Source organism: Somniosus microcephalus, chromosome 1 (assembly GCF_052327205.1).
Source record: "Somniosus microcephalus isolate GS21.2 chromosome 1, FLI_Smic_1.0, whole genome shotgun sequence".
Lineage (NCBI taxonomy): Eukaryota > Metazoa > Chordata > Chondrichthyes > Squaliformes > Somniosidae > Somniosus > Somniosus microcephalus.
In genome coordinates this window covers 164,482,731-164,495,606 of record NC_140987.1, presented here as the reverse complement: position 1 = coordinate 164,495,606, position 12,876 = coordinate 164,482,731, and the positions used below count along the sequence as shown (strand labels likewise).

At 45.1% G+C, this 12,876-nt stretch overlaps 1 protein-coding gene across 2 annotated transcripts in view; it reads right to left on the bottom strand.

The window, feature by feature from the left end:
* ccdc112 (coiled-coil domain containing 112) overlaps positions 1-12,876 on the bottom strand; it is a 43,084-nt gene that overhangs the window by 21,398 nt on the left and 8,810 nt on the right. For both annotated transcript variants that reach the window (XM_085987081.1, XM_085987082.1), the window contains 2 exons: positions 12,770-12,859; positions 710-785 (listed from right to left, as the gene is read on the bottom strand). In XM_085987081.1, coding sequence (XP_085843207.1) covers positions 710-785; positions 12,770-12,859 — 166 coding nt within the window. The remainder of the gene's footprint in view (positions 1-709; positions 786-12,769; positions 12,860-12,876) is intronic.

Genomic DNA, 12,876 nt, shown 5'->3' with positions numbered 1-12,876 from the left:
GTACAAGGGGAATTCGAGCTTGGGATGGCAGGAGGAGAGTAGGAAGGTAGAGGAGTAGTGGTGGGAGATCAAAATTCCTCAAAAGGAGAGAAACAAAGGTGGCATAACTGGATGACCCGAAGGGAAGGAGACAGGAGAGAAGAGCTCTTTATCACCTCAAGTTGCTCCCACCTCTAACACCACCAATGACAGACATGTACTTCACCCTAGTGTTATAAATTACTCTCAAGACACAACCTAAGTTTCTCAAAACAAAACTACTAATTGTACTGCTGGCTGTTTTTCCACAGTTCAAGTGGAGATAGTACAAAAGTTTCAAATCCCCACTGGGCTATATAATTCACCGAATTCCTAAATGACCATGACAAAGTGGCACCAAAACTCAATACAACCGTGAAATTAATTTTTATGCTGGTAAATTTAAAGCTGTTCTACAGAGATATTGAAAAATACGATCACAGACTGGGAATATATGCACCATTATTAGGCTTTAACAAATTTGCAAACACTTCAGGGTTGAAATATTAGCTTCAAAGATCCAATTTTGACTTTCATTGTGTTTATCTTTCTTTGGTCCCAAATGCTCTTCTACCCATATGCAATTTCAATTGGGTCTTCAACTAAAGCATTAACATATCTACACGCAATTCACTAAAAGCTCAGCACCACTGCAACAATTCAGAGAAGTCCAGAACATTTAAGAACTTACGTCTGCCGTTGTTCTTCTTTAAATTCACTGATTGCATCTTCAACTTCTTCCATTATTTCTCTCAGCTTTTCTATAACTGAAAACATCATACTTCTTAATCCATTAGTACATGTGAGCAAATGCCATAATAACCACCATTGGTAACAGTTGTATAAATGAGCAATGTACTTGAAAAGGAGATAGATTTGAAGCTATTTAAACAAACAGACCACAGCATTAGGGGAAATGATCCAATCCCAGGTACAATAGAGACTAACCTGGATTCAGTGGCATCAGCCACTTACTGAAGCGGTCCGAGTGCCTTACTTTTATGGGAGTTGACTCACACCATCCTATATCTAATTGTGATAGCATAATCCAAGGATATAACAATAACAACCCTTGTGATCTGGACCAGATATCGTTTTACGCACATGTCATTCTTTAATCTCTTTGAAGGCAGACAGAGTGAACATTTAGTGAGGTGAGGCTTGATACAAATTGTTAAGCTGCTTTATTTCACATCACGCAACATTACCTCACGTGAGTGGGTCGTTTCTCTTAATTTAATACAGAATAACTCCTCTGCATTCTGGCTTACAGCCCAGAGCAGACCTCCTTTCCCTGCAGCCTCCTGTCCTCATCGGAGCCTGCCTTTCTGGGCCCTCTCTGTCTTGCAACTTCTCAATTGCCAAAACATAACTGCCCCGTCTTTTTTCTCCTCCAAAAAAGCCTGTCCCTGTTTATCTTTTTCTTCACAAACAGACCAATATCAAATAGCTTTCCAAAACAATAACTGTGAGGTGTTCTTTGAATACCCACGCAAGCTAACAAATTGCTGTTTGGTGTCTAAGGAAATCAACTTCCATTTAGCACATTAACCACCCTTTGTCTAAGTATCTATTAAAAAAAACCTTGAAAATATATTTTGCTTAAAAGAATCCGTTAATTTCATCCTTTCTGTGGAACAAAATGGTCAAAAAATCCTGAAATGTTACAGCATTGTAAGTGTCAGGCTTAAGTCAAGGCTCAAAAATTGTAATCCAAGTCTGGATTAACATCCAAACCAACTAGTTCTCACCTAGTCCATGAGATGAAGTGCTGCATAGAAGCAGAGAAGCTCTAGTTCAAGAGTAATTTGGTAGTCAACTGTGGAAGTACAATTCTTGACACAATCCTAAAACAGCACTAATAGCAACCATGGTCAGTTGTCCAAATTGTTCCAACCTTCTCATTAAAGGAGTGGCTGTAGAAGGTAAAATTAGGGATTGACAGATCTCAGATCTTTGTTGACCATCTAAAGATATCATCAGACAAAGTAAGCAATGAGTTATGCATAAATGTTAAAATAATGCTGAGATGGTCTCTTGTTTTATGCAATACTGCTATTTGACATTCAAAATTTTACAAGTCATTTCATTTATTAACTCATTAAAGAAAATATCCAAACATGCAGGAAGCTGACATCGCTGATACAGCATAGAAACAGGCCATTTGGCTCAACTGGTCTATGCCAGTGTTTATACTCCACACGAGCACGGAGGGTAGCAAGGGCACAGAATGTACTCTGGGTGGGGAACTTCAATGTCCATTACCAAGAGTGGCTCAGTAGCACCACTAATGACCAAGCTGGCAGAGTCCTGAAGGACATAGCTGCCAGACTGCGGCAGATGGTCAGAGAACCAACACGAGGGGAAAAACCTACTTGACCTCGTCCTCACTAATCTACCTGTCCCAGATACATCTGTCCATGACAGCATTGGTAGCAGTGACCAACACACAGTCATTGTGGAGACGAAGTCCCGCCTTCACACTGAGAAAATGGAATAGGAGCACAAACTAGCGAAAAATATAAAAACGGACTGTAAAAGCTTCTATAGGTATGTGAAAAGGAAAAGACTGGTGAAGGTAAATGTAGGTTCTTTACAGTCAGAGATGGGAGAATATTATGTCCGTGTGTAATTGAGACAGGGACTGCAGGAGTTGGTTACAACAGGTGTTTACTGAGTGGAGACAAAACTGGAACTACTATGCAAAGTTACTACACAGGCTTATATACAGGGGTGGTCACTACTGGTACTGCAGTATACAGGGTAGAGTTCCTTCTGCAAAGTACATACACGATAATTCCTCCCCTTTTAGCTAAACAGTACATAACATTCGATTAATAATCAAATAACATATTTACAATTACAGTTGCTATATACATTAGCTGAAGTTAAGCAATTATAAGTTCAGTCTTTGAGGAGGCTTCCTGATTCTGTCTGGATAACGCCTCTTTGGGGTATCAGGTTCTTCTGGCAAAGTTGATTCGGGATCAACGTCGTTGTTTGGTTCGTCTGCTTCTAATATCACCGATTCTGGGGTAGATGCAATTGGTACTTCGGTTTCATCACCAGCTGTATCGGATCGTGGTGTGGATTTGACGTTTTCCAGTGACTCTAGAATCTGGTCAGCATGGCGTCTTACAATGCTCTCTCCAACGTCCACGGTATACATTAGAGGTCCTTGCCGTGTGCAGATCGTTCCTGGCTGCCATTTCTCTGTGCAGTAGTCCCGGGCCAAAACTGGTTGACCTATCTTGAAACTCCTAGTCGGCCTTTCATTCATATTCTGAAGCTGCCTGTTCTCCACATCTCTTCTGATGTTTGGCTTAACCAAATCCAAGCGGCATCGTAGTCTTCGATTGAAGAACATCATGGCTGGAGTTTGGTTGGTAACCGCATGTGTCGCATTCCGGTAGGCAAACAAGAAGTTATCCACCTTGTGTTGTAGGGTTATGTCTTCATTACACATTGCCTTGATAGCCTTCTTGAATGTTTGAACGAACCTCTCAGCCAATCCATTGGTGGCTGGATGATATGGGGCGGATGTGTAATGCTTAACACCATTGTTCTTTAAGAACCTCCGGAACTCTTCAGACACAAACTGTGGTCCATTGTCGGAGCAAATCTGTTCAGGCAGCCCATTTCTGGCGAATATGGTTCGTAAGACTGTGATAGTTTTTTCTGTGGTGGTTGAGGACATTTTTATTACCTCTGGCCACTTTGAATGTGCATCCACCGGAATTAAAAACATCGAGTCCATAAATGGACCAGCAAAATCAATGTGTACCCTTTGCCATGGAGATGAGGGCCACTCCCATGGATGTAGAGGGGCTTGTGGTGGGGCGTTTTGGACCTTCTGGCATCCTGTACAGCTCTTGGTCATCTCTTCGATTTCTCTATCGATTCTCGGCCACCACACAAACGCTCTGGCTAAGTTCTTCATTTTTACCCCTCCCAGATGACCCTCATGAAGCTCATTGAGCACTCTATCCTTCAATTTGGGTGGAATTACTACTCTGGATCCACACATCAAGGTTCCTCTGCACACTGACAGCTGTTCTCTTCTCGGCGAGAATGCTGGCAACAGTGGTTCGCCATGTGCTGGCCATCTGTTAAATCATAGACCCTGGAGAGTGTCGGGTCATTTCGTGTTTCCTTTTCTATGTTTGCATTCGTCACAGGTAGACATTCGACTATGGTCGAGTGGAATATCTCCACAGGATCCACTGCAGGTGCTTCTTCCACCGTCGGCAACGGTAGGCGCGACAATCCATCAGCATTCCCATGCTGTTTAGTTCCTTTGTACTCGATGTCATATTGGTGTGCCCCTAGGAAAAGGGACCACCTCTGTAGCCGTTATGCTGTCATTATCGGGACGCCCTTCTGAGGGTTGAAAATGGAGACAAGAGGTTGATGATCAGTTAGTAGAGTAAATTTCTGACCGTGCAGGTAGTGATTGAACTTCTTCACCCCCCACACCAGGCTGAGGGCCTCTCTGTCAATCTGGGCGTAGTTACGCTCGGCTGAAGTTAACGAGCGTGACGCAAAAGCTATCGGCCTCTCTGAACCATCAAGGAATTTATGTGACAGTACCGCTCCAATGCCGTAGGGAGACGCATCACACGCCAGTCTTATCGGTAGTGATGGGTTGTAGTGAGCCAATACTTCTCTTGAAGTGATTAGGTCTTTACTCTTCTGAAAGGCCCGCTTACATTCATCGCTCCATTTCCATGCTACTCCAGTTTGTAGTAGGGCGTTCAGTGGGTGCAGAATTGTGGACAAATTCGGCAAAAACTTATGGTAGTAATTCACCAATCCGAGGAATTACCTCAGTTGCGACACATCTTCAGGCGCTGGAGCCTTAACTACCGCTTCAATTTTGTCAGGGGACTTATGTAACCCCTCTTCATCAATCACGTAGCCACAATACGATATCTGTTTCTTAAAAAACTCGCACTTGGGGCGATTGGCTCGTAGCCCATGTTCTCTTAGTCTAGTGAGCACCTGCTCTAGGTTGGCAAGGTGTTCACTGTCATTTTCACCTGTCACTAGGATGTCGTCCAAGTAACACTGAGTCCCCGGAATCCCTTGCAGGACTTGTTCCATCGCTCTTTGCCATATAGCCGGAGCTGATGCTACTCCGAATACCAGTCGATTATACTGGTAAAGACCTTTGTGAGTGTTTATCGTGAGATACTTCCTAGAGGATTCTTCAACCTCCATCTGCAAATATGCTTGTGCTAGGTCAATTTTTGTAAAACACTTCCCTCCAGATAGTGAGGCGAAAATATCTTCTATCCTCGAGAGGGGATACTGTACTGTGTGAAGGACTGGGTTCACCGTCACCTTGAAGTCCCCACAGATGCGAACCTTCCTTGGCTCCTCAGACTTATTGTTTAACGTTTTTTTCATGACAGGAACGATGGGTGTCACCCACTCGCTCCAGTCTACCTTAGATAACACGCCTGCATTCTCCAGATTCTCCAGCTCTGCCTCGACGGCTGGGCGAATTGCATACGGCACCGGTCTTGCTTTGAAAAACTTGGGAATTGCATTCTCTTCTATTTTTATCGAGGCGGTTACGCCTTTAAGAGTTCCCAGTTCTTGTTGAAATGCCTCTTTAGCGTTAGCTAAGATTTTTGACAATCGTCCAGGTGTGACGTCATCATCCTTTTTACCAGCCACAGTCAGTGCCTGAATGGAGTGCCAGTCTAAACTTATCTTTCTGATCCATTCACATCCCAATAACGGTGGTCCACCATCTTGCAGTATGTACAGATACAATTTCTGTATTTCCTTGCCGTTGTATTCGACAGGCACCCTTATTTTCCCTCTGGGGTATACTTTCTGCCCCGTATACGTCTTCAAGACAATGGACGTCTCTTTCAAGGGTATGTGTGAGAATAGCCGCTCGTAGTCTCGTCGATTCATGACGGTCAGGGCTGATCCTGTATCCAATTCCATTTTGACTTGGGACCCTGCTATCGTGAGGGTGACCCAAATGGTTCGGTGATCCTCTTTTGCGATTACGTTGTGAAGTTTGAGACAGCTTAGTCTCTTGTTCCCGGATTCACTATCGCTCTTCTGGTCTTCGGAACTACTGTCCGTCATCTTTTGTACTTTCCTGTACTGTTCCTTAGTAGCCTTTTTGTTGTCGTTATTCTTCTTCCCAGACCTGCAAACTCGTGCAATGTGTCCCATCTTTCCGCATTGCCTGCATATTTTGTCCTTGGACCAGCAGTCCTTCTGGTCATGGGTTGTTCTGCCACAGCGATAACATTTTTCAAATCCCCGTGTCATTTCATGGGTGCCGTATTCCTGTGGCTTTTGCTGTATTTCCGCAGCTCCCCTTGCTGCTGCTTCGTACGATACTGCCACGCTGAAAGCCTTATCTAGCGTCAGCTCTTTCTCTGAGAGTAACCTCTTCTGGGTTCCTTCACTCAGGAGTCCACAGACAAATTTGTCCCGTAGGGTATCTGCCAGTCCTGCTCTGAACTGGCAGTGCTTTGATAGCTTGCGTAGTCCCGTAAGGTAATCAGCATTGCTCTCATCTTTATGCTGATTTCTCTTGTGGAATTTAAATCTTTCTGCTATCAGCAGCGGTGTAGGATTTAGGTGTTCCTGTAGGATATCAACAATTTCGTTAAAACTCTTCGCCATCGGTTTGGCTGGAGTGATCAGGTTCCGCAATAGACCGTACGTTCTTGCGCCCATTAAGTTTAGTAGTACCGATGCCTTTTTCTCATCGGCTACTTCGTTTGCCTTGCAATATACTTCGACTCTTTCCACATACGTGGTCCAGTCTTCTATTGCATTATCGAAGGCAGTGATATTGCCAGTCTTCGGCATCTTGGAAATCTAAGATGGCGCCTCCCGCGCTTTGCCTTCTTCCCCGATTGAACAAAATGGCGCCTCCCGCGCTTTGCCTTCTTCCCCGCTGGATTGCTAGCGCTGTTGCTGGCGTTTTTATGCTTTGATGGCAATGCCCTATGGTCTTCGCGCACTTCCTCCCCGCGCTGCTGCTAACGCCGCTCTCCGCGGTCCCCGTGGCAAACTGCAGCTCCTCGCGGCTTCCTGCGCTTCTAATTTCTTTTATTTTCCCGTCGTCAGAGCAAACCCTACAGGACACTTTCCTCCCTCTTCTCGGGTCTGTACGCTGCCCGGCTTCGTAGCACCGGCCGCGCCCTGTGTGCTCCACCCTCTCTCTCTCTCTCTCCTCTTCCCGACAACGCTGCTCGGCCCCGTTGAAAAGCCACCCGATCGAGCTCTAGCCCGCCGCAGCCCAGGAAGGATCAGTGTACTACCTGCCACCAGCCCGATTAGCTGGAACACCATAGACAGGATAACCAAGCCCCGCTCTCGACAGCCTCTCCTGCAAATCTTCAACTCCGATGAATCAGAAGCGGTTGCCCACGGTCGACGCCCGTTTCTTCTGTTTGTTTTTTTTTCTTTCTTCCTTCTGGCCTCGACCTCTAACAACTTCGCTTCAGGGATGGATCCCCATGAGGTGGTGCAGAACTGTAGGTAAGTTCGGATCTGCTCGTCGCCAGTATTATGTCCGTGTGTAATTGAGACACAGACTGCAGGAGTTGGTTACAACAGGTGTTTACTGAGTGGAGACAAAACTGGAACTACTATGCAAAGTTACTACACAGGCTTATATACAGGGGTGGTCACTACTGGTACTGCAGTATACAGGGGCTGCAGAATATAGTTCCTTCTGCAAAGTACATACACTACAGAGAATTTATAGTGGGGAACAAGGAAGTGGCAGAGAAATTAAATAAATACTTTGCTTCGGTCTTCATGGAGGAAGACACAAAAAACCTCCCAGAAATGAGAAAACCAAGGGTGTGGCGAGAATGAGGAACTTAAAGAAATTATTAGTAAAAAAACAGCAGTACTAGCAAAATTAATGGGACTAAAAGTCAATGGCCCAGAAATTCGGGTCCACGGGTGAGTACGCACGGGGTACTCACCCGTAGGCCCAATGGAAGTGCCGGTTTCCTGCATGCACTGTGCATGTGCGGGAAACCGACACTTCCATTCCCCTGAAAGAAGGGGTTCAGAGGTCGATCGCGTGCGCAGGAGAGGCTGTGCGTGCGCATCGAACTTACGGTTTTTTTGCAGGTTATCCCAGGAAGATAAGTCTCCAGAAGTTAGACATGTAAAAAGTAATCGCAAGGCCTGCTCTTTACAAGGTAAGTGGTGAATTAATTAAAATTAAAACATTTTTTCCACAGGTTTATTATTTTTAAATACTTTAAAGAAAGGCAAGTTTATTTTTAGCCCCGTTAGAAAATAAAATTATTTTTTTCAAAAATTTAAATTATTGTTTAAAATAGTTATTTCATGTAATTTATAGTTTATTTAAAAAATGTGATTTAAAAAAAAAATGTATTTGAAGATTTAGTGATGTTTTGGGGCTTATAGTATTTATAAGTTTGACAGCCCTTCCTGTCAAACTTATGAATGAAGCATTCCCTGCTACCATTGGCTCTCCATGGCCCCTGGGATATGCAAGCACTGCGCGCCGGCAGTTGGAGGCCCAGGATCGGAATTTCATGGGGGCCCACAGCTCAACGGCCGGCGCGCTAGGTAAGTGCAGGTTGGAGGCTTGCACCCGCGGGAAGCCTCCGACCCGAATTTCTGGGCCGATAAATCCCAAGGACCGGATAACCTACGTCCTAAGGTTTTGAAAGAGGTGGCCATTGGGATAGTGGACGCATTGGTTGACATCTTCCAAAATTCTATAGATTCTGGAACGGTTCCTGCAGATTGGAGGATAGCAAATGTAATCCTGCTATTTAAGAAAGGAGGGAGAGAGAAAACGGGGAACTACAGACCTGTTAGCCTCACATCAGTAGTTGGGAAAATGCTGGAATCTATTATAAAGGATGCAATAACTGGGCACTTAGAAACTAATAGTAAGATTGGGCAGAGTCAACATGGATTTATGAAAGGGAAATCCTGTTTGACAAACCTATTGGAGTTCTTTGAGGATGTAACTAGTGGAGTAGACAAAGGGGAACCAGTAGACGTGGTGTATCTGGATTTTCAGAAGACCTTCGATAAGGTCCCACACAAGAAGCTGGTGAACAAAATTAGGGCACATGGAATTGGGGGTAATATACTAGCATGGATTGAGAATTGCTTAACAGACAGAAAACAAAGAGTAGGGATAAACAGGTCTTTTTCAGGATGGCAGGCTGTGACTAGTGGGGTACCGCAAGGATTGGTGCTTGGGCCCCAGCTATTCACAATCTATATCAATGATGATTTGCATGAGGGGACTAAATGTAACATTTCCAAATTTGCTGATGATACAAAGCTAGGTGGCAGTGTCAGTTGTGAAGAGGATGTGAAGAGGCTTCAAGGGGATCTCGACAGGCTCAGTGAGTGAGCGAGAACATGGCAGATGGAATATAATGTGGGTAAATGTGAAGTTATTCACTTTAGTAGAAAAAACAGAAAGGCAGAATATTTCTGAAATGGTGAAACATTGGGGAATGCAGATGCTCAAAGGGACCTGGGTGTCCTTGTACATGAGTCACTGAAAGTGAATGTGCAGGTGCAGCAAGCCATTAGGAAGGCAAGTGGTATGCTGGCCTTCATTACAAGAGGATTTGAGTGCAGGAGTAAAGAAGTCTTACTCCAATTATATAAGACCCGAAATGTCAACTCAAATTTCTCTCCACGGATGTTGCCTGACCTGCTGAGTTTTTCCAGCATTTTCTGTTGTTATTTCCAATTATATAGGGCCTTGTTGAGACCACACCTGGAGTACTGTGTACAATTTTGGTCTCCTTACCTAAGGAAGGATATACTTGCCATAGAGGGAGTGCAACGAAGGTTCACGAGATTGATTCCTGGGATGGCGGGACTGTCGTATGAGAAGAGATTGAGTAAACTAAGCCTGTATTCTCTTGAATTCAGAAGAATGAGAGGGGCTCTCATTGAAGCACACAAAATTATTACAGGGCTTGATAGGGTGGATGCTGGGAGAATCTAGAACCAGGGGCCACAGCCTCAGGATAAAGGGTAGGCCATTCAGAACTGAGATGAGAAGAAATTTCTTCACACAGAGGGTGGTGAATCTTTGGAATTCTCTACACCAGAGGGCTGTGGAGATTCAGTCATTGGGTATATTCAAAACAGAAGTCGATAGATTTCTGACTAGTAAAGGCATCAAGGGATATGGTGATAGGGCCAGTGAATGGAGTTGAGGCAGAAGATCAGCCATGATCTCATTGAATGGCGGAGCAGGCTCGAAGGGCCGAATGGCCTACTCCTGCTCCTATTTCTGATGTTCTTATGACACCCTCAATCACGTGTTGTGTGGCACTACCAGTGTGCTAAATGGGATAGATTCAGAACAGAATTAGCAGCTCAAAACTGGGCATCCGTGAGGCGCTGTGGGCCATCAGTAAGAGCAGAATTGTACTCCACCACAATCTGTAACCTCATGGCCCGGCATATCCCTCGCTCTACCATTACCATCAAGCCAGGGGACCAACCCTGGTTCAATGAGGCGTGCAGAAGAGCATGCCAGGGGCAGCACCAGGCATACCTAAAAATAAGGTGCTAACCTGGTGAAGCTGCAACACAGGACTATATGCATGCTAAACAGCAAAAGCAGCATGCTATAAACAGAGCTAAGCGATCCCATAATCAACGGATCAGATCAAAGCTCTGCAGTCCTGCCACATCCAGTCGTGAATGGTGGTGGACAATTAAACATGAATATCCGCATCTTCAATGATGGCGGAGCCCAGCACGCAAGTGCAAAAGACAAGGCTGAAGTTTTTGCAACCATCTTCAGCCAGAAGTGTTGCGTGGATGATCCATACCGGCCTCCTCCTGACGTCTCCACCATCACAGAAGCCAGTCTTCAGCCAATTTGATTCACTTCATGTGATATCAAGAAACAGCTGAGCGCACTAGATACAGCAAAGGCTATGGGCCCCGACAACATCTCGGCTGAAGATTTGATCTCCAGAACTAGCTGCACCTCTAGCCAAGCTGTTCCAGTACAGCTACAACACTGGCATCTACCCGACAATGTGGAAAACTGCCCAGGTATGTCCTCTCCTCAAAAAGCAGAACCAATCCAATCCAGCCAATTACCGTCCCATCAGTCTACTCTCAATCATCAGCAAAGTGATCGAAGGTGTCGTCGACAGTGCTATCAAGCGGCACTTACTCACCAATAACCTGCTCACCGATGCTCAGTTTGGGTTCTGCCAGGACCACTTGGCTTCAGACCCCATTACAGCCTTGGCCCAAACATGGACCAAAGGGTTGAATTCCAGAGGTGAGGTGAGAGTGACTGCCCTTGACGTCAAGGCAGCATTTGACAGAGTGTGGCATCAAGGAGCCCTAGTAAAATTGAAGTCAATGGGAATCAGGGGGAAAACTCTCCACTGGCTGGAGTCATACCTAGCACAAAGGAAGATGGTTGTGGTTGTCGGAGGGCAATCATCTCAACCCCAGGACATCGCTGCAGGAGTTCTTCAAGGCAGTGTCCTAGGCCCAACCATCTTCAGCTGTTTCATCAATGACCTTTCCTCCATTATAAGGTCAGAAGTGGGGAAGTTCGCTGATGACTGCACAGTGTTCAGTTCCATTCGCAACTTCCCAGATAATGAAGCAGTCCATGCCCGCATGCTGCAAAACCTGGATGACGTTCAGGCTTGGGCTGATAAGTGGCAGGTAACATTCGTGCCACACAAGTGCCAGGCAATGACTATCTCCAACAAGAAACAGTCTAACCACTGCCCATTGACATTCAACGGCATTACCATCGCCGGAACCCCCATCATCAACATCCTGGGGATCACTATTGACCAGAAACTTAACTGGACCAGCCACATAAATACTGCGGCTACAAGAGCAGGTCAGAGGCTGGGTATTCTGTGGCGAGTGTCTCACCTCCTGACTCCCCAAAGCCTTTCCACCATCTACAAGGCACAAGTCAGGAGTGTGATGGAATACTCCACTTGCTTGGATGATTGCAGCTCCAACAACACTCAAGAAGCTCAACACCATCCAGGACAAAGCAGCCCGCTTGATCGGCACCCCATCCACCATCAGTGCACCGTGGCTGCAGTGTGTACCATCATCTGCAAGTTCCCCTCCAAATTACAAACCATCCTGACTTGGAAATATATCGCTGTTCCTTCATCATCGCTGGGTCAAAATCCTGGCACTCACTTCCTAACAGCACTGTGGGAGTACCTTCACCACACAGGCTGCAGCCGTTCAAGAAGGCGGCTCACCACTACCTTTTCAAGGGCAATTAGGGATGGGCAATAAATGCTGGCCTTGCCAGCGATGCCCATATCCCAGGAACGAACATTAAAAAAAATCCTCCCACTCTGCCGCTGTATTCCCTTCTCCCTCATGTTTGCATCAAGCCTCCCATTAAATGCATCAATGCAATTTGGCGAGTTCCACATTCTCACCACTCTCAAAGAATATTTTATTTGGAAAGGCTATTTCTTGTAAGTAGTATATTCCATTCTTTTCTGGTGTTGATTGCATAAAAGAAAATCATACTACAATTTTCATCCTAGTGTTATTTTATCATTGACTTTTGGTTTTAAAATAATCCTCACACATGCTGCAATACAAATTGCACAGCTTGTACTAGGAGACCTAAAGCACTTATGCACAGCTTTAGGTATTACACTATATAGCACATATAATCACAATCATGCATACACATATATTTTTGTTTACATATAGTACATACATTCTGGAGTGGGTTTGACATCCTTTAGCTGGCTCTGGAATCTCTTCACGTTATGACGTATTTTTGCAAGTTGTTGCTGAACCTTCATCTCTGTTGTAAGAAAAATT